Here is a 21,371-nt window from a genome sequence, read left to right on the forward strand (position 1 = left end):
ACCACCTTGTCTCTCCCCACCCTGAGCAGTGGTTAAGCCAGAGGTGCTGCAGAAAGCCACCGTGGAGCTGCTGGACCAAGCCCTGTGCACCAGTCTCTATGGCCACTCGCTCACGGACCGGATGGTGTGTGCCGGCTACCTGGACGGCAAAGTGGATTCCTGCCAGGTGAGCCCTGAAGCCTGGAGGTTCTGGGAACCCTTTGAACCAGCCTGTGGCTAGTGTCTACCGTGTAGCTTCAGAATGTTCTAGAACAGGAAGAAAAAACAAAGCCAGGAATGGTCTAGAATGTTCTAGAAAAAGAATGTTCTAGAACAGAAAAATATGTTCTAGATCAGAAAGGGGGCTGGGAACAGCCCCCAAGCTTCTGCATCGTTGCTCCCCTCAAAAAGAAGTTCAGTCCCCTCTGCCCAGAAAAATGCACATGTCGACTGATGGACACTTGTTCTGGAGAAATTCTAAAGGAACTGGGATAGTGGGGGTAGAACCAAACTGGGCATCGGGGTCTGCTTTGCTTGTTCTTAAAATAGTGCCATGATGATCTATTGTGAGCTGCCATCAAGTCAGATCCTACTCGTGGCGACCCCACGCACAACAGAATGAAACGCTGCCCAGTCCTGCGCCATCTTCACGATCGTTGGTCTGCTCGAGCCCATGGTTGCGGCCGCTGTGTATCTTGAGTGCCTTCTACCCTAGGAGGCTCATCTTGCAGCACTATATTGGACAATGTTCTATTGTGATCTGTAGGGTTTTCATTGGCTGGTTTTCAGAAGCAGATAGCCAGGTCTTTCTTCCTAGTCTGTCTTAGTCTGGAAGCTCTGCTGAAACCTGTCCACCGTGCGCGACCCTGCTGGTATTTGAAATACTGATGGCAGAGCTTCACCAAAGCTACCACCACATGACACGCTGACAGATGGGGGGTGGGTAATGATCTTACAAAAGCTCAACCCTGGCTGTGCTTTTCCTCTGCCCTCGGTGGCCCCAGGTGGCCTGGAAGGCTGCCCACGATGGGGTCCCTGTGCCCATCGATGACTCTCATGTTCAGGGTAGGGGGGCCCTGCAGGAAGCCCAAGGGCCCCAAGTTCAGGCTTTGCTTCCAGGGTGTGACCTGGATTTTTTTTTTTTTTTTTTTTTGCATTCATTTTGATTTTTTTAAATAATAGCATGGCAATAGTACTTATCTTGATGACTGGGATTTTGGGCACCCAGCTTCTTGCTGTTGTTAGGTGGCGTCAAGTCGGTTCCGACTCATAGAGACGCTACGTACAACAAAACAAAACACCGCCCGGTCCTGCACCATCCTCACAATTGTTGTTATACTTGAGCCTGTTGTTGGAGCCACTGCATCAATCCATTTGAGGGTCTTCCTCTTTTCCGCTGACCCTCTACTTTACTAAGCATGATGTCCTTCTCCAGGGACTGATCCCTCCTGACAACATGTCAAAGTATGTAAGACACAGTGTCGCCATCCTTGCTTCTAAGGAGCATTCTGGTCAAACTTTTTCCGGGACAGATTTGTTCGTTCTTTTGGCAGTCCATGGTATATTCAATACTCTTCGCCAGCACCACAATTCAAAGGCATCAGTTCTTCTTCGGTCTTCCTGATTCATCGTCCAGCTTTCGCATGCATAGAAGGCAACTGAAAAGCCCATGGCTTGGGTCAGGCGCACCTTAGTCTTTAAGGTGACATCTTTGCTTTTCAACGCTTTAAAGAGGTCTTTTGCAGTAGGTTTGCCCAATGCAATGCGTCTTTTTATTTTTTCACTGCTGCTTCCATGGGCGCCCAGCTTAGCACGTGTAAATGCGCCTGGCTACCCTCCTTCCCCTCAAAAAGGGGACTTCCATGAGGGCAGGAGAGTCCCTGGGTGGTGCAAAGGTTAGCCGGTCAGCTACTAACGGAAAGGCTGGCAGTTCAAACCGACCCAGGGGCACCTTGGAAGAAAGGGCTGGCAATCAGCTCCTGAAAGGTCACAGCCCCGAAACCCTGTGGAGCAGTGGTACTCCGCACACGTACGGGGTGCCGGGAGTCAGGATCGACTTGATGGCAACTAGCAACAGCTACGTTAGTACAGGGACTGTCCCCACCACCTGGTCGGATAGAAGGTGGGTAGGCTTTAGACTGACTGAAAGAGATCTTAAAGAGTCCCTAGTCCAACTGTCTCATTTGATTTGTTATTATTTTTGTAATCAATGATTTTGGTGAAAATACGCACAGCGAAATCCGCTCCCATTCATTCCACAGTCCCTACAGACGGATCCTTGACATGGTTACATTCTTTACATTGTGTCAACATTCCAGCTATTTCTGTTCTGGTTATCTCACTCCGCTTAACTTCAACTCCCTGCCCCCCAACCTTCTCCTCTGTGGTTCAGAACAGCTGTTGTCCATTTGGTCTTACACAGATGATTCTTTAGAACAGGGCAGTACTCAAGGGCAACAGTCTTTAGGGTTTGAGCTAAACTGTTACTTAGTTTAAAAGTGACTTCAAGGGATAGTTTCAATTCCAGGTTTGAAGAGTAACTCGGGGGCCATGATCTCCTAGACGCCAGCCTGAACAGATTGGGTAATCTTGTTTTATTTTTACAGAAGAGGAAACCGAGGTTCTGAGATGGTTATTCTTTGGCTAATTTGCTCGGTGAGCTTGTCTGGAGAGCGGTCCAGGGTGCCAGTGCGCTGCTTGTGCTCCGGTCCTGCAGCTCTGGGGTTTGAACAGGCTGCTGGTGGGGAGCCCCAGCCCATTGCGAACATGTGCCTTTGTCTCCTAGGGCGACTCAGGAGGCCCCCTGGTCTGCGAGGAGCCTTCCGGAAGGTTCTTCTTGGCGGGCATCGTGAGCTGGGGAATCGGTTGTGCAGAAGCCCGGAGGCCAGGGGTCTATGCCCGCGTGACCAGGCTTCGTGACTGGATCCTGGAGGCCATCACCATGGCCAGCATGCCCCTGGCCCCCACCGTGGCTCCTGCCCCCGCTACCCCCAGTGGTGCCTGGCCCACCAGCCCCGAGAGTCCCACGGCCGACACCCCTACCAGACCCACGCTGACTCCCAGCACGGCGCCCCTGACCTTGGCCACCGCCTCCAAGCCACAAGGTATCTTCCGGGGAGACAGGAAAAAGTAGGTGTCATCACCTGGGCCAGGTCAGATCACTTAGTACTGGCTTTCTGAAGCACTCCGTGGCAAGGAGATTGGTGATTGCTTAGTGGTATCTGTCCTGAGCACAGACATGGACAAATGTTACTGGCTGGCCATCCAGTCATCATTTTTATTATTTTCAAGTATAGTATACTTTGGGAGCCATAGTGGTGCAATGGTTAAGCACTCAGCTGCTAACTGAAAGGTTGGCGGTTCGAGCCTATCCGTGGCTCTAAGGAAGAAAAGACCTGGCAATCTGCTTATGTAAAGATGACAACCTAGGAAACACTACAGGGCCGTTCTCCTCTGTCACATGGGGTTGCTATGAGTCGGAATTGACTCAACAGCACACAACATAATATAATTTATATTTTGTAATAACTAAGTATAATATACTTTATATTTTATAATATAGTAAGTATAGTACACTTTATAGTATATGTGCCTGGTAAATCCATGCAGTACAAGAGGATACACATAGACTATCTCTGAAAGGTCCACAAGAAGCTGGTAACAGAGATTGTAGGGTCAGGATTGTAGTGGGAAAGACAATGACTTTTAGCTCCCCCCGCCCTGGCCCCCTAGATACCCCTTCTGGGACTAACCAGTGGGGTCTGTTTCCTGAGTACCCGTCCTGAAACACTATTCATAGAGAGCGCTTATGTCCATGTTTTAATTTTTGAGTGCTCACTTCTTTTTTTCCAGAATGTTCCCAGACATTTTTTGCATGTTTATTTTTCCATGTGAAGAGTAGAGTCAGCTTCTCTAATTTTAAAAGTTGTCGAAGTTACAGCTTGATTGAGGGAGAATGGATTGTTGTCGTTGCGTTGACCCCAGCAGAACGGTGCTACACAGGGTTTTCGATGGCTGGTTTTTGGGAAGTAGGTCGCTAGTCCTTTTTTCTTTTTTATTGTACTTTTGATGAAGGTTTACAGAGCAAACTAGTTTCTCATTAAACAGTTGGTACACATACTGTTTTGTGACATTGGTTGCCAACCCCACAACATGTCAACACTCCCTTCTCAACCTCGGGTTCCCTATTACCAGCCTTCCTGTCCTCTCCTGCCTTCTAGTCCTTGCCCCTGGGCTGGCGTGTCATTTATTCTTGTTTTATTTTATGGGCCTGTCTAAGCTTCGGCTGAAGGGTGAGCCTCAGGAGTGACTTCATTACTGAGCTAAAAAAGTATCTGGGGGCCATACTCTTGGGGTTTTTCTAGTCTCTGTCAAACCAGTAAGTCTGGTCTTTTTTTGTGAGTTAGAATTTTGTTCTACACTTTTCTCCAGCTCTGTCCGGGACCCTCTATTGTGATCCCTGTCAGAGCAGTCAGTGGTGGTAGCCGGGCACCATCTAGCTGCTCTGGACTCAGTCTGGTGGAGGCCGTGCTAGCTGTGGTCCATTAGTCCTTTGGACTCATCTTTCCCTCTTTTCTTTAGTTTTCTTCATTCTCCCTTGCTCCTGATTGAGTGACACCAGTGGAGTATCTTAGATGGCCACTCACAGCTTTTTTTTTTTTAATTGTTACTTTAGATGAAGGTTTACAGAACAGTCTAGTTTCTCATTAAACAGTACATGTATCATTTCATGACATTGGTTAACAACCCCACGACATGTCAACACCCTCCCTTCTCGACCTTGGGCTCCCTATTACCAGCTTTCCTGTCCCCTCCTGCCTTCTTGTCCTTGCCCCTGGGCTGCTGTGCCCCTTTAGTCTCGTTTTGTTTTATGGGCCTGTCCAATCTTCCGCTGAAGGGTGAACCTCAGGAGTAACTTCAGTACTGAGCTGAAAGGGTGCCTGGGGGCCATACTCTCAGGGTTTCTCCAGTCTCTGTCAGGCCAGCAAGTCTGGTCTTTCTTTGTGAGTTAGAATTCGGTTCTACAGTTTTCTCCTGCTCTGTCCGGGACCCTCTGTTGTGACCCTGTCAGAGCAGTTGGTGGTGGCAGCCGGGCACCGTCTAGCTGTGCCGGACTCAGGCTGGTGGAGGCCGTGCTAGCTGTGGTCCGTGAGTCCTGTGGACTCATCTTTCCCTCGTTTCTTCAGTTTTCTTCATTCTTCCCTGCTCCCGAAGGGGCGAGACCAGTGGAGTAGCCTTGATGGCTGCTCACAGGCTTTAAGACCCCAGACTCTACTCACCAAAGTAGAATGTAGAGCATATTCGTTATAAACGCTGTTATGCCAGTTGAGCTAGATGTTCCCTGAGACCACAGCCCCACAGATGCCAGGCCTTTCTTCTGATGTGCCTCAGTGGGTTAGAACCAGCTAGTAGCGAGCGCTTAACTGTTTGCGCTACCCAGGGAGGATGGATATTTTTATACCACTGAGTCGTCCTGTTCTAGGACAAGGTAGATCCTTCCGTTATCCCTGTCTCATTTCGGGAGTCCTTTTTTCTGCCATTATACCGCTCTCTGAGCGGCTCCTGCTTTCTTCCTCTCTGAAAAACCTTGTTCTCTAAGACCTGGCAGAAACCTGGCTGCTAGAAACCAAGTCAGCACGACTGAGGTGCCTTCCTTCACCTAAAGGACCGAGTCACTTTGAAGTCAGGGAAGCCACCTGATGGCCAGCCCAGGTGCAGATAAGGGTGTCCACACAACACTCCACAGCTGTCTTAGCTCTGAGGTTGCCAAGGAAATGGACCAAGGTCCACTTCTCGATCCAGACCCGAAGCTGACCCCTCTGTACTCAGCTTGGTTTGGCTTTGAGCCGATGCAAACGATGCTTCGTTTAAATTTCACCTAAACTCCGCCCTTCTCTCCCTAAAAAACAAAATACACCCTGTTGCCATCAAGTTGATTCCGACTCATAGTAACCCTATAGGACAGAGTAGGACTGCCCCATAGGGTTTCCAAGGAGTGGCTGGTGGATTTGAACTTGCTGACCTTTGGGTTAGCAGCCGAGCTCTTAACCACTGCGCCACCAGGGCTCCTAAATCCCCCAGTAGCCCTGACTCCTCCTCTCTGATGAACCGTCCCACAGGTTTCCTCATTGCAATGAGCCAATAAACTTGACTTTGTTGGCTGTACATCTGCCCCTGGTGGCCTTAGGTTGACTGGGCTGTTGGTGGTGGTGGTGTTGTTATGGACTGAATCGCATCCCCCAGAAATGCGGGTCTACTTGGCTAGTCCATGATTCCCAGTACTGTGTGACTGTCCACCATTTTCTCGCCTGATAGGATTTTCCTGTGTTCTGTAAATCCTACTTCTGTGATGTTAATGAGGTGTGATTAGCAGCAGTTATGTTAACGAGGCAGGACTCAGTCAACAGGATTAGGTTGTGTCTTAAGTCAATCTCTTTTGAGATATAAAAGAGAGAAGCCAGCAGAAAGACAGGGGGACCTCATACCACCAAGAAACGAGAGCCAGGAGAATAGTGTATCTTCGGATCCGGGGTCCCTGCACTGAGAAGCTCCTAGACCAGGAGAAGATTGATGACAAGGACCTTCCCCCAGAGCTGACAGAGACAGAAAGCCTTTCCCTGGAGCTGGCACCCTGAATTCAGACTTCTAGCCTCCTAGATCACGTGAGAATAAATTTCTCTTTGTTAAAGCCATCTGCTTGTGGTATTTCTATAACAGCAGCACTGAATGACTAAGACAGGTGCCACTGAGTCAATTCCGACTCAGAGACCCTATACGGCAGAGTAGAACTGCCCTATATGATTATCTTGGCTGTAATCTTTACAGGAGGAGCCCACGTGGCACAAATGGTTTTGTGCTTGGCTACTAACAAGATGGTTGGCAGTTCGAACCCACCAGCGGCTGGAGAAAGACCTGGCCATCTGTTCCTGTAACAATTACAGCCTAGAAAATCCTATGGAGCAATTTTACTCTGTCACATGGGGTTGCCATGAGTCGGAATTGAGCCGACCGCACCTAACTGACTGACTGAATTTTTACAGGAGCAGATCACCAGGTCTTTCTCCCGCGGAGCCTCTGGGTGGGTTTGAACCACCAACCTTTCAGTTAGCAGCCAAGTGTTTAACCAAGGGGATCCTGTATTTTATCAGGCCCCTAGGGACCTCAGAAGCAGCTCCAGTCTTTGCCTCCACAGAGCCCTGTTAAGGCCACAGGATGGGGTTGTTCCCGGCCTCCTTCTCTGTGGTTTCCTGTTGTTGTTGTTGGGTGCCAACCCACAGCGACCCCAAGTGACAGAGTACGGCTGCCCCATAGGGTTTCCGAAGCTGTTATCTTTACAGAGCAGACAGCCAGGTACTTTCTCCCACAGAGCAGCCAGGTGAGTTGGAACTGCCAGCCTTTCAGTCAGCAGTTGAGCACTCAACCGCTGCACCACCAGGACCCTCTACAATGTTATGTCCTCATTTTTTAACTTACATACCCCCAGCTGTGCTGCAGACTTGCTGGGAGACCCTAGGCCAGCTACTGCCGCCTCCAAGCCTGGGCTTCTTCACGTGTAAAATGGGGCTGATGCAGTGCAGAGCCTCCAGGGCGCCCCCATTCTGAGCAGCTGAGCCCCCCCGGGCCCTTCTCTCTCCTTCCCTTGGTTCCCTTGCAGAGTGCGGAGCCAGGCCCGCCTTGGAGAAGCCCATCCGGATCGTGGGCGGGTTCGGAGCCGCCTCTGGGGAGGTGCCCTGGCAGGTCAGCCTGAAAGAAGGTTCCCGGCACTTCTGCGGAGCCACGGTGGTGGGCAACCGTTGGCTGCTGTCCGCGGCCCACTGCTTCAACCAGTAAGATCGCCCCCTGCCCAGGGGCCCCCCGGCCTCCCCACACCATCGCCAGGGCCCCTGCCAAACCTGCATGCCCCCAAACCACTTCTACTGCACTTGCTGGGTAGATGCTTGGGGCCCAGCAGACTGGCCCTTCCTCTCCCTTCTGGGCTCACGATCCAGGTTTCCGAGTGCCTGACTGCAAACAAGATTGGTGCCACTAAAGAGAAGTAACTAGGAGATCGTGGGTGGCCCAGTGGTAGAACTGTCACCTTCCGCTTGGGAGACGCCGCGTTTGGCTCCCGGCCAGTGCACCTCAGGCACAGCCACCACCTGTCAGCGGAGCTTGTGTGTTGTTAGGATGCTGAACAGGTCTCAGCGGAGCTTCCAGACTAAGACAGACTAGCAAGAAAGGCCTGGCGATCAACTTCCAAAAATCAGCTCATGAAAGCCCTACGGACCCCAGCGGCCCCATCCGCAACAGATGGCGGGGACGGTGCAGGACCAGGCAGCTCTCCGTTCTGTTCTGCAGGGGGCTGCTGTGAGTCGGGCAACTCGAGAGCAGCAAACACCAGCCGAGAGGAAGGAGGAGAGCTATCCCCTTTGCCTTATAAGCACCCTGGACACCCGTGGCTGTGCAGTCAGCTCGGCCTCGGGGCGACCCCACGTGTGTCAGAGTACCACTGTGCTCCGTGGAGTTTTCAATGGCTGAGTTTTCACAAGTAGATTGCCAGGCCTTTCCTCCAAGGCACCTCTGGGTGGACTCGAACCTCCACTTTTCAATTAGCAGCCAGGTGTGTTAACTGTCCCTCGCACCTGGCTACAAACTTGATAACCAGGAGGCTTTTATCTTTGATCTCCATAGGGCTGTAGGGTCTTAGACGCTGCGGGACCAACTCCCTCTTGTTATGAAGAAAATGAGACCCAAAGGGATCCCCCGGTCTGCCCAAGGTCACCAAGCTTAGGACCATTTCTCATGCGGTTCCCTGAGGTCCTTGCCTCCTCCCGCCACCCCTTCCCCGAGCTGAGGGTCTGAGCGATGATTGAGCCCTGGAGGCCGGCTGGGCCCCTCCCTGGGGACAGGTTGGGGTGGGAGTGGGGGTGCCTGAGGGTCCCTGTCTCTGCAGCACAAGGGTGGAGCAGGTGCAGGCCCACCTGGGCACGGCGTCCCTCACAGGTGTGGGTGGGAGCCCGGTGAAGGTGAGCCTCAAGCGGGCAGTGCTGCACCCCCTGTACCATGCCGGCACCCTGGACTTCGACGTGGCTGTGCTGGAGCTGGCCAGTCCCCTCCTCTTCAACAAGTACGTCCAGCCCATCTGCCTGCCCCTGGCCATCCAGAAGTTCCCTGTGGGTCGAAAGTGCATGATCTCCGGATGGGGCAACACCCAGGAAGGAAACGGTGAGCCCCACTCGCGGGCAGTGATGGTTTCATTCCCAGGATCTGCAGGGCGTGGAAGGAGGGCTTGGGAAGCGCCTCCTCCTGGGCTCGCTGGTCCTACATCCAGACAGTGAGGATCAGCATCTCTTAGGTGGGCCCTAAACCAACCCAGCTGCACCATTCCCCACCCTGCATCCAACTCCCCAACCCCCTACACCAGGGCTTGCAATCTACCGCCCTTGGGCCAAATCCGACCCTCAGCTTGTTTTTGTAAATAAAGTTTTGTTGGAATGCAGCCACACCGATTCATGATTATATTGTCTCTGTCTGCTGTAATGAGGTGAGGGAAATTCAGGGTTAAATGAAGACAGAGGTATGACCGTGAGACAGCAGTGTTGCACCAGCTATCTTAGGGGGCAGCCGCAGTGACAGCCGGATGTAGGGTGTGGTCCCCTGCAGCAGGAGATCTGCCAGAGGCAAGGGGAGGAGGGCCAGGAAACTCTCAGGAAGCAGGGGGGAGCTTACATCACCCATGTGACAGAGTAGAACTGCCCCATAGGGTTTCCTAGGCTGTAACCTTTATGGACGCAGGTCGCCAGGTCTTTCTCCCACAGAGTCATGGGTGGGCTCAAACCAACCTTTCAATTAGCAACTGAGAGCTTAACTGTTGCACCACCAAGGCTCCCAGCAGCACCTTAAAAAAAAAAAAAACCATTGCTGTCGAGTCAATTCCTACTCATAGTGATGCTATAGGACAGAGTAGAACTGCCCCATAGGGTTTCCAAGGAGCGGCTGGTGGATTCAAACTGCCAACTTTTGGGTTAGCTGCTGAGCTCTATAACTACTGCGCCATCAGGGCCCCAGCAGCACCTCAGGGTCTGCGTAGCTGCAGGGCTTTATCGTACGGAGGGCGGACGGATGGTAAGGGCGGTTCTGTGGGGTCAGGGCTTTATCGTACGGAGGGCGGACGGGTGGTAAGTGCGGTTCTGCGGGGTACGCGGCTGGAACGCCGCTTCTGGGGGCTGTTTTTGTGTAGAACTGGATATGGACACGTTTCAGTTGCGAGCCAGTGAGCTTTCAGCGCTGAGGGACCTCAGCTTGCCGCGAAGAAGTAGCAGCCTGGGCCAGTGCGCAGAGACCGCCTTTGACTCACTTACCTAACAGCTGCATCTGCGTTCTGAAGGCAGAGTTGCATGGTTTCAACAGAGACTGTCTGGGCCGCAAAGGCAAAAATACTTACTCTCTGGCCCTTTGACGACAAAGTTTGATGAGCCTTCTTGCACTGTGCTACTCAGAAAGTCCCAAGAGTTAATGCTTCCTTCTCAACCTCAGAACGGTGTGCCTGGGGGGTGCAGATGGTGAATGAGCTTGGCTGCTCACCAAAAGGCTGGAGGTTGGACGTTGGGGTCCACCCAGAGGCACCTCAGAGCAAAAGCCTGGCGGTCTGCTTCCAAAAACATCAGCCATTGAAAACCCTGCGGAGTTCAGTTCTACCTCGACACACATGGGATCGCCAGGAGTCAGGACTGGCTTGATGGCAACTGGTATGGCAAACCTCCTCGGGGTGGCCTGGCTACTGGTTACCCTAAGTGCTGTGGCTGCCTCGTGGGGGCAGCGCCAAGACTCCAGGGCTCCGAGCTGGGAATCGAGGGTCTGCCTCCTTTTCACCATGTGACTTTACACCAATTCCTACAACTCTGTGAGCCCCTGTTTCCCCATCCGTAGGACAGGCATCATACCTCAATCCCAGCATCGTTAAAAAAAAAAAAAAAAAATCCAAACCCATTGCCTCGAGTCAATTCCAACTCACAGCAACGCCATAGGGTTTCCAAAGCTGTGAACCTCTGTGGAAGCAGACAGCCACGGAGCCTCTGGTGGTTTCGAATCGTTGACCTTTCAGTTAGCAGTCGATTGTTTCAACCACCGCACCACAGAATAGTTTCCTTGGATCGGCTGGTGGATTTGAACTGCCGACCTTTTGGTTAGCAGCCAAGGTCTTAACCACTGTGCCACTCAGGGTCACTGTTGTTGTTAGGTGCCGTCGAGTCGGTTCTGACTCCTAGCAACTCTACGCACGACAGAACGAAACACTGCCTGGTCCTGTGCCATCCTTTTATGCTTGAGCTCATTGTTGCAGCCACTGTGTCAATCCACCTCGTTGAGGGTCTTCCTCTTTTCCGCCGACCCTGTACTCTGCCAAGCATGATGTCCTTCTCCAGGGACTGATCCCTCCTGACAACATGTCAAAGTATGTAAGACACAGTCTCGCCATCCTTGCCTCTAAGGAGCATTCTGGTTGTACTTCTTCCAAGACAGATTTGTTCGTTCTTTTGGCAGTCCATGGTATATACAATATTCTTCGCCAGCACCACAATTCAAAGGCATCAACTCTTCTTCAGTCTTCCTTATTCATTGTCCAGCTTTCACATGCATATGATGCGATTGAAAATACCATGGCTTGGGTCAGGTGCACCTTAGTCTTCAGGGTGACATCTTTGCTCTTCAATGCTTTGAAGAGGTCCTTTGCAGCAGATTTGCACAATGCAATGTGTCTTTTGATTTCCTGACTGCTACTTCCATGGCTGTTGTTTGTGGATACAAGTAAAATGAAATCCTTGACAACTCCAATCTTTTCTCCGTTTATCACGATCTTGCTCATTGGTCCAGTTGTGAGGATTTTTGTTTTCTTTATGTTGAGGTGTTATCCATACTGAAGGCTGTGGTCTTTGATCTTCATCAGTAAGTGCTTCAAGTCCTCTTCACTTTCAGCAAGCAAGGTTGTGTCATCTGCATAACGCAGGTTGTTAGTGAGTCTTCCTCCAATCCTGATGCCCCGTTCTTCTTCGTATAGTCCAGCTTCTTGGATGATTTACTCAGTGCACAGGCTGAGTCATGAGCAGAGTTAAACTGGATATGGTTGTGAGGTTCCTCTGTAAGTGATGTATTGGGGTCTCCTTTTCCTTGCAGCGACCAAGCCTGACATTCTACAGAAAACCTCGGTGGGGATCATAGACCAGAAGACGTGCAGCGCCCTCTACAACTTCTCCCTCACTGACCGGATGATCTGTGCCGGCTTCCTGGAAGGCAAGGCCGATTCCTGCCAGGTGCGCTTCACAGGGGGCAGTCGGCTGTAGTTTGGTGCTGTTCTTGTCAGCTGCTGTCAAGTCTTCCCCTGCTCGTGGCAACCCCATGCACAACAGAGCAAAACGCTGCCCAGTCCTGTGCGGACTGGACCATTGGGATCCACAGGGTTTTCCTTGGCTGATTTTCTGAAGTTGATTGCCAGGCCTTTCTTCCTAGTCCGTCTTATTCTGGAAGCTCCGCTGAAACCTGTTCAGCATCCCAGCACCACGCGAGCCTCCACTGACAGACGGGTGGTGGGCTGCGCGTGAGGCGTGTTGGCGGGGATGGAACCCCGGTCTCCCTCATCCACGGGAAGACGCGAATCCTACCGCTGAGCCACCACTGCCCTCTGGTGGCCATGAGCGGCGGTTAATTCTAGGTGGTGGAAATATCGATGACAGTTATTTTTTTTCTTGTGCATTTTCTAACCTCAAAAGCAAAAACAAGGGAGGCTCGGGGGTGGCCAGCCGACCCTCTTTGCTTCTGTTTCAGGGTGACTCCGGAGGCCCCCTGGCCTGTGAGGAGACCCCTGGCGTGTTCTACCTGGCAGGGATCGTGAGCTGGGGAATTGGCTGTGCCCAGGCCAAGAAGCCAGGGGTGTACGCACGGATCACCAGGCTGAAGGGGTGGATCCTGGAGACCATGTCCTCTGACCCCCTCCCCATGGCTCCCCCCTCAACAGCAAGGACACCCACCACCCCAAGCCATGCCCCGAGGACGACCGCTGGCCTCACAGTCCTGGGAGCCACGACCAGCAGAGCCACGCCCCAGACCACCAGCAGGGCCACCCGCCCGCCTCCCACCACCACCGTCTCCCTCATGAGCACCACCACCAGGAGACAAACGCCACTTCCAAATACCCCAGAGCCCAGCGCACACTCCCAGCTCTCAGGTACCATGAGATGGGGTGACATGTGGGGGTCGGGGGGGGTCCTGGCAGCCATGGAGACAGCATAGACAGGGCAGACGGCAAATGCTTTGTCCCATAACCCCGTCTTCTCCCATTTTAAAAGGCAACTCACCGGGGGGTGGGGAAGCCCGTGGTGGGAGGGGGGTCTTTGTTACGGAATGACTTCAGACAGCTAGCCAGCGCTTATGGAGTCCCGCTGTGTGTCAGGCGGAGACCTGGTGGCTCAGTGGTTAAGAGCGCAGCTGCTAACCAAAAGGTTGGCAGTTCAAACCCACCAGCTGCTCCTTGGAAACCCTACGGGGCAGTTCTACTCTGTCCTGTAGAGTCGCTATGAGTTGGCATTGACTCGGCGACAATGAGTTTATGTGTCAGGCACTGTTGTAAGCTCTGGGGATGCAGTAGGGAGCAAGATGCTCCGGAAGCAAACCAGTGATGTAACGGCAAGGACTTAGGAGTGGGGAGTTCCTGGGTGGAGCACACAGTTAACGCGCTCCGCTGCTAACCAAAAGGCTGGCGGTTCGAGTCCCCCCAGAGGTGCCTCAGGAGGAAGTCCTGGAGATCTGCTTCTGGAAAATCAGCCACTGGAAACCCTGTGGTGCACGGTTCACAGTTCTACTCGGGCACACATGGGGTCACCAGGGGTCGGAATGGGGTCAATGACAACCGGGTTTTTTAGTCAGGCGTGAAAGGAGGAGGAGTGGGAGCTGGGGAGTGGGGGTTGGCAGGCTCCTGTTAGGGCTACGAGAGGGGCGCCTGTGCGGCCAGACTCGGCAGCTGGGTGAAGTTCAGTAAAGCTTGGCGGTCGTTGGGGATCAGGAGAGTGTGCCTCCGAGATCACCCCCCACCCCGCCGTCTACAACGTTGACGGTGGTTCGGTGGGACAACCCTCGCCTTCCATATGCGAGACCCGGGTTCGACTTCCCATCAGTGCACCTCGTGCGGCCACCACCCGTCTGTCAGTGGAGGCTTGCGTGTTGCTGTGACGCTGAACAGGTTTCAGCAGAGCTTACAGACTAAAACAGACTAGAAAGAAAGGCCTGGCGACTGACTTCCCAAAGTCAGCCTATGAACAGCCTGTGAATCACAGTGGTCCGTGCCATAACCGATCATGGGGTGACACAGGACCCGCCAGCGCTTCGCCCTGTTGGGCATGGAGTCGCCACGAGTCAGGAGCCAACCAGGAGGCCGCTAACAACACCACAAAAAAAAAACACCACAGTGGTATTTAAATGAACCGGGGTTTAACCGGCTCAAAGCAAAGCCAAGCTAAGTGTACAGGGGTTGGTGTCGATCTGGTCTGGGTAGCGGACCTGGCGCTGTTTCCTTGGCAACCACAGAGCTAAGCTAACCGTAGAATGTGGGGCCCAGAAACCCCTTATCTGAAGACTGCACTTGGGTTAGACATCGAGGAGGGTTGTTTGTAACTCAGCTCTGCTGGGCAAAAGAAAACCAAACCACACCAATTGCCCTCAAGTGGACCCCAACTCATGGCGACCCCACATGTGTCAGAGTAGAACTGCACTCCATAGGGTTTTCATGGCTGTGACCTTTTGGAAGCACATGGCCAGGCCTTCTGAGGCACCTCCGGGTGGACTCGAACCACCAACCTTTCAGTTAGCAGCCAAGCACGTTCACTGTTTGCAGCATCCAGGACTTCCCAAGCAAAAGACAAGGGTAATTCAAACTGATACAGTATCTAATAGCGACATTTCTAACGCTCTCCCATATTGGTGAAGGAGCTTCTCAGTGAGTCAGGAAGCCTAATGGCCGGAGAAGGCATTGCTTTGATACTTTCCAGCTCCAGCATATTCCTGGGAGGGATACTGTTTCCTGTTGACTCTGCAGCTGGCCTTATCTGGGCCTGTCCTCCCACCCTGGGGATTTTTACTTTCTCATTCTGGGCTGATGGTTACTTTTTCCAAAGCTACAGCCTGGGAATTCTTTCTCTTTTTTTTTTCATAATCTATTTGTTGTTGTTGTTGAGACTATACACAGCAGAACATTCCCCAGTTGGACAGTGTCTACATGCACAATTCAGTGATGTAGGTTACATTCTTCGAGTTGTGCGACCATTCTCACCCTCCGTTTCCCAGTTGTTCCCCCTCATTAACATAAACTTGCTGCCCGCTAAGTTTTCTATCTAATCTTTTGAGTTGCGGTTGTCAATCTGATCCCATCTATTTCTTAAAAGAGCACACTGCCAAAGGCAGACATTCTTTACTAATTAAGCTGAACTATTGTTTGGTGTAAAGAAGATTTCAGAGGCTATTTTTAGTTTAAGGTTTAAAATTTATCTCAGGGTAATAGTTTCAGGGATTCATCCAGCCTCCATGGCTCCAGAAAGTCTGGATTCCATGAGAATTAGAAATTCTGTTCCACGTTTTACCCTCTTTTGTTCAGGATTCTTCTCTGTAGCCTGGGAGTTCTTAGCTTGGGGTCCCAAAGAGGCATAGAAAGACCCTTGCAATGGGAGGCTGGCTCTGGGTGGAGGTGGAGTTTTCCAGGGAGATGGGCTATAGCTTCCATCAGATACTTCCCGGTTTCCAAAGGCCACGTGGTCTTGGGCAAGGGCAAGATGGTGTCAGGAGACTCACGTCTGCATCGTAGGGATACAAGGGGCCAGGTCTGGGGGAAAGGCAGTGTGCCGGGGCTGGGAGGGAACTTGGAGTCACCCCTTCTCTCCTTCCAGGCCAGGATGCTGTCTTGTCCCCTAGTGTTGCTGTAACAGAAACACCGGGAGTGGGTGGACTTAACAGATTTATTGTCACACAGCTCAGGAGGCTAAACGTCTGGATTCAGGGCACCCATTCTAGGGGAAGGCTCTCTCTGTCGGCTCTGGGGGAAAGCCCTTGTTTCTTTTAGCCTCTTTTTTTCCGGTTCCTTGGTGATCTCCACATGGAGTCAGTCTTTCCCCATTTTCTGTGCTTAATCTGCTCTTTTTATATCTCAAAAGTGATGGGTTTGAAACGCACGCTACACTAATACGATCTCATTAAATAACAAAGCGAACCCTATTCCCAAATGAGATTACATCCACAAGTGTGCTGTTGTTGGGTGCCGTGAAATGCATTTCCACTCATAGCAGCCCTATAGGACAGAGCAGATCTGCCCTGCAGGGTTTCCAAAACTGAAGTCTTTGTAGGAGTAGACTGCCACGTCGTTCTCCCACGGAGACCTCCCGGTTAGCAGCTGAGCACTTAACCACTGGGCAACCAGGGCTCCTTCCCACAAATATAGGAGTTAGGATTTATAACACATATTTTGGGGGACACAATTCAATCTGTTAACACCTGCCAACTTTTGTACTTGCTGAGGCTGGGACAGGAGGGCCAGAAGAGCCAGCTGGGGGGTGAGAGAGGTGAGGAAGGGGGCTCCCTCTGGAGGGGATTATCTGAGGGGTACTTGGGTGCACCCAATGAGTGTTAGGGGTGGTCGCTGCACCACCCTTTGAAACTGCCGGTCAGTTCTTTCTACAACTGTGCTCTGAGGGGACACCGCGTGTCTGGCACCACATTTGGGGTGAAGGGACCTGGTGGGGTGGTCACAGCCTGGAGGAAGCGTCACAGGTGGGACACTGCATCCTGAAAGGGCTCCAAGGAGGACAGCAGGGAGACTGGCCTGAGCAGGAGCCTGTGGGGTGGGGTTGGGGCCTCCCTGGCAGAAGCAGGTGTGTGCAAAGGCCCTGGGGTAGGAAGCACGGGCACCTAGGAAAGGGGGCTGAGGCAGGCCTGGAGGAGGTGGTGGCTGTGGCAGAGAACGCTGTCCCCACCTGGGTCTGGGCCCCGAGGAGGTCCAGCCCCAAAGCCAAAGTTATAGGAAACAAAGACAAATTAAATGCATTTCAAATGTTACTCCAGAGAAGCCCAGTGAGGCTGGTTTGTAGGACCAAGCTCCAAGCCCGATTCCCTTCTGGCAGTTTCCTGGAGCGGGTCTGCCTCTTACCGGCGCCCCGGGTGGGGGCTGCGCGGAGGAGGCGCCCGCCAACTGCCCAGCTCCCGCCCGCAGACTGTGGCCGGGCCCCCGTGGCGGCGCTGACCAGGATCGTGGGCGGCAGCGCGGCGGGCCGCGGAGAGTGGCCGTGGCAGGTGAGCCTGTGGCTGCGGCGCCGGGAGCACCGCTGCGGCGCCGTGCTGGTGGCCGAGAGATGGCTGCTGTCGGCGGCGCACTGCTTCGACGTGTGAGTCCGCCCCGTCCCTGGTTCCCCAGCTGAGCGGCTCCCTCTGCCTAGAACGCCCTCCCCGTCACCAGCTTCCCCTGCCCCAGGCCCCCTCTTCCACGCAGCCCTCCCGACCACACTGGGTTGGGGGGGCCGAGTCCAGCTCCATGGCTTCCACTAAGCCCCGGGCTGCAGCCTCTCTAGCTCGAGCCAGGAGCGCGGGCGACATTGGGGGTCGTGGGAGGATGCCGCGACGCGTTCCTCCCCACCCCTGCCCCTCGGACTTGGCTCCGGCCCCAATGCCCCCCGGTGGGGAGTCATCACCCCCGCCCCTCACCCAAGGCCCCTTCGTGGGAGGGCGCTCAGTGGGGTGGGCCTATCTAGGTGGTTGGGGAGGGACGCCCAGCTTGAAGTGCGCACGCGCCGGGCGTAAAAAAAATGGGCGAATTCCATGCTCAGGCCCAGTTCACAGATGAGCAAATTGAGGCCCAGCGCCGTCTAGTGCCCTGCCAAAGGGCCCAGAGGGGGGTGAGGGGGCTGGACGCTGGGGCACAGTCCTGCTGGGCAGGTCCGGCCGACGCCTGCGCCTGCACCCACAGCTACGGAGACCCCAAGCAGTGGGGGGCCTTTCTGGGCACGCCGTTCCTGAGCGGGGCCGACGGGCAGCTGGAGCGCGTGGCGCGCATTTACAAGCATCCCTTTTACAACCTCTACACGCTGGACTACGACGTGGCGCTGCTGGAGCTCGCGGGGCCTGTGCGCCGAAGCCGCCTGGTGCGGCCCATCTGCCTGCCCGACCCCGCGCCCCGGCCCCCCGCCGGCGCGCGCTGCGTCATCACCGGCTGGGGCTCGGTGCGCGAGGGAGGTAGGTGGGGATCGGGACGGCCGGACCCCGGGGAGCCCAGCCTGGGCTCTACCGGAGGGGGGCGATCGGGGGGCCCCCCGAGGATAAAGGAAGTGACCCCTTGGAGGGGATCTCCGCGGCCCCACCTGGCCCGTGTCGCCCGCAGGCGCGATGGCGCGGCAGTTGCAGAAGGCGGCGGTGCGGCTCCTGAGCGAGCAGACGTGCCGCCGCTTCTACCCAGTGCAGATCAGCAGCCGTATGCTGTGCGCCGGCTTCCCGCAGGGCGGCGTGGACAGTTGTTCGGTAAGCGCCCCCACGACCCTCCCGCCCGGGGGTCACAGCCCCACTCGGCGCACTTGCTCAGGACACGGAGGCATCGTATGGCACAGGGAGGAGGGAAGATCCTTGTCCCTCCAAAGCCCACCAGCCAGCCAGCCAACATTGCCCCCTCCCACTCTAAACTCCCCCTCGGCCCTCTCCCCGACCGGAATTTTCATTGGACACCACTGTTCATTGGGCAGCCACCATGAGCACCCCCACCCCACCATACCCCTGAGGTAACTCAGTGGCTGGAGTGTGTGAGACCCCTTCTGCTGGGGCGAGGGGGATCAGGTGAAGGTGGTGGACTTTGGGAAGATCCTGGACCAGACTGGACGTCACAGGAGTCCCAAGCTAGTTCATTGTTCCAGGAGTGCAGGGTTGGGTCTCCCTGATGGCCATCACTGCCCCCAGCAGTGTGTGTCCATCAGCTAGACAAATGGGTTTTCTGAGCATGGAACCCACTTCCCAGAAAGTAAAAATAAGGCTCATAGGAGCACTAATTCCGGGTCCCACAGATTCCCAGGCTATGCTCCTGTACTGGTCATTGCCCGGGGCTGCAGGGGAAGGACAGGGCACACTGGTCTACCCTGAGTGCTTTATCCTCTCTGCCCCCCTCAGGGTGATGCTGGGGGACCCCTGGCTTGCAGGGAGCCTTCAGGCCGGTGGGTGCTAACAGGGGTCACCAGCTGGGGCTACGGCTGCGGACGTCCCCACTTCCCAGGTGTCTACACTCGGGTGGCAGCTGTGAGAGGATGGATCAAGCAAAACGTCCAAGACTGACTTCTACGCCCGGCCGCCGGGGCCTGGGATGAAAGACCTGAAGGTGGCAGGCAGCAAGCGTCACCTAGCCTGCTGGGAAGGTCCTGCCGTGGTGGGGCACACGGGGCTGCTGGGGGGGGGGGGAGGGGGTGCAGGTGGAGTTCTGCATTTTGTTCCAATAAAGGCATCCCTTGTCCCCGGCTTGCTGGCTCTCCACTTGCCTGACCCCGACCTGGGCTGGAGGAGGGAGGATGGTGGGGGAACAGGCAGTGTGGCCTTAGCCTTCTGGGCTGAGGGTCTGTCACATCTGTTTAAGCTTCCCCTTAAACCAAACCCAACCCATTGCCTTCGAGTTCATTCCAACTCAGTGACCCTATAGCTCTCCCCTTTTTGTTGAACACATTCCAGGCCACCCGCTTGGCAGCCTTGGGGCTGGGAGGGAAAACTTGGAAGACCCTCCCCCATGAAGAGACTTAAGCCCAATCCTGGTGGGGGTTTCCGGTACACCACCCTGTCTCCCACAGAGACCCACGGAGAAAAGGCACAGGGGCCCCTCTCAGCGATTTATTTCACTGCCTCAAGAGGTCCCAGCTCAGCTGGGCTCAGTCCGCCCCCCGCCAAGGTCCGAACAAGGACCCCCTGCCTGGGGGCATGAGGCTGACCCTAGGGGGGCACACCAGGGAGGGACCACCAACTGCCCCTGGGCTGCCAGCACTTTGCGAAGGCACAGGGGTCCCCAACACACAAGCGACACTTGCGGCAGGCACGGAGAGGTCCCATGCCCATCAACGGGGCAGTCTCTGCTTCCTGCTGTCAGTCTCAAAGAACGTTTACCGAAACGGACACCGAGGTCTGGGGCGCCTCCAGGCGGGGTCCCGGTCACATGTTGGCTCGCTCCCGCTGCAGCCGCGAGTTGTAGGCGCGGGACACAGTGTTCCAAGCGTCCATGTAGCGGTCCATGCACATGGCGATGCACTTCTGGAGGCGGGGAAGGGGCTCACGGAGGGCACCTGCCCACCTGCCCGCCTCCCCGAGGGACGCCCCGGGGCGGACTGCGCACGCGCACGGTCCTCCAGCGCCTCGCCCCGCCCGTCCGCGCAGGCGCAGCGGCGCTCCCGCCCGGCCCCAGGTCCCGCGACCCCCGACCGCCAAGCCCATAGGCCTCACCTGCTCAGAGTTGTCCAGGGAGCCCCCCGGCTTCCCGATGCACTTCCGGAAGCACTTGTCAGTCATCCTCTGCAGAAACACGCGCGCGGGCCGTCAGCCGCGACCCCTACCCCAGGGGCTCCTGCCCTCCTCGTCCCTCCCTCCGGCCCGGCCACGGACCTGCAGCAGCTCCTGCGCGTTGGCCACGGCAATCTGCACCTTCACCTGCTCCATGATGAGCCCCGGGTCCAGTTTCCCGCCCCCGGAGCTCCCGAAATCCGAGCCGAAGCTACCCTCCATGGCTCCACAAAATCAACCGGACAGCCGCCGCGTGCGCCGACCCGTACCTGCGCCGGAAGCTGGCTGCGCGCGGCACCACGGGAAATGGAGTCACAAAGGAGTGGGGCGGGCTGGACTACAACTCCCACAAGGCCGTGTGCGCGCAGGCCTCCCCGAGGACGCGCGGGGTGCTCAACGCATGCGCAGACGGTCACTCCTGGCCAGGCCGTCCGGCCTCCGCGCGTGCGCAGGAGGAGCGTCAACAAGGCGCTGCGTCGGGAGGATCCCGGCGGCTGTCACACCACGTGACAAAGTGCAGGCTCCCGAGCGGCGGCTGTAAATAAGTGCACCTAGGCGAGGACTTAGCGCCCCAAGCAGCCGTGGTGGCGCAGTGGGTAAAAGCTCGGCTGCGAACCGGGAGGTCGGCGATCTTAACCCAGCAGCCGCTCCTTGGAAACCTCTGGGGCAGTCCCACTCTCTCCTAGGGGTCGCCGAGTCGGGATGCACCCCGCGGAAATGGGTTTAGTGCCCAGAAAGCTGGGTAGGGGGACGCCCGGCAGCGCGGGGCGGGGATCTGTCCACGCTCAAGCCGCGACCCCCTGGGGTGGCCGATGTTAGACGCCCACTGCAGTAGAGCAGGGGGTCCGGCCGCAGCAGCCCAGCGCTGGAGG

General features: G+C 55.2%; 2 protein-coding genes across 4 annotated transcripts in view; one reads left to right on the forward strand and one right to left on the reverse strand.

The window, feature by feature from the left end:
* Positions 1-19,396, forward strand: part of TMPRSS9 (transmembrane serine protease 9) — a 64,177-nt gene extending 44,781 nt beyond the window's left edge. The window contains exons 10-19 of one of the 2 annotated variants that reach the window (XM_049876293.1): positions 30-166; positions 2,765-3,083; positions 7,634-7,805; positions 8,912-9,183; positions 12,130-12,266; positions 12,778-13,177; positions 17,201-17,372; positions 17,951-18,216; positions 18,362-18,498; positions 19,135-19,396. In XM_049876293.1, coding sequence (XP_049732250.1) covers positions 30-166; positions 2,765-3,083; positions 7,634-7,805; positions 8,912-9,183; positions 12,130-12,266; positions 12,778-13,177; positions 17,201-17,372; positions 17,951-18,216; positions 18,362-18,498; positions 19,135-19,296 — 2,174 coding nt within the window. In that variant the 3' untranslated portion in view covers positions 19,297-19,396. Of the gene's footprint in view, positions 1-29; positions 167-2,764; positions 3,084-7,633; positions 7,806-8,911; positions 9,184-12,129; positions 12,267-12,777; positions 13,178-17,111; positions 17,373-17,950; positions 18,217-18,361; positions 18,499-19,134 lie in introns of those variants that run through there. The other variant, XM_049876294.1, reaches the window with a different exon arrangement.
* TIMM13 (translocase of inner mitochondrial membrane 13) overlaps positions 1-20,779 on the reverse strand; it is a 36,643-nt gene extending 15,864 nt beyond the window's left edge. Inside the window, exons 1-3 of one of the 2 annotated variants that reach the window (XM_049876341.1) lie at positions 20,602-20,779; positions 20,443-20,511; positions 19,421-20,253 (exon numbers count right to left, since the gene is read on the reverse strand). In XM_049876341.1, the coding sequence (XP_049732298.1) occupies positions 20,155-20,253; positions 20,443-20,511; positions 20,602-20,721 (288 nt within the window). In that variant the 5' untranslated portion in view covers positions 20,722-20,779 and the 3' untranslated portion in view covers positions 19,421-20,154. Of the gene's footprint in view, positions 1-19,420; positions 20,254-20,442; positions 20,512-20,601 lie in introns of those variants that run through there. The other variant, XM_049876339.1, reaches the window with a different exon arrangement.
* Positions 20,780-21,371: the final 592 nt, after the last annotated feature.

The sequence above is a fragment of the Elephas maximus genome, chromosome 3 (genome assembly GCF_024166365.1).
Source record: "Elephas maximus indicus isolate mEleMax1 chromosome 3, mEleMax1 primary haplotype, whole genome shotgun sequence".
NCBI classification, from domain to species: Eukaryota; Metazoa; Chordata; class Mammalia; order Proboscidea; family Elephantidae; genus Elephas; species Elephas maximus.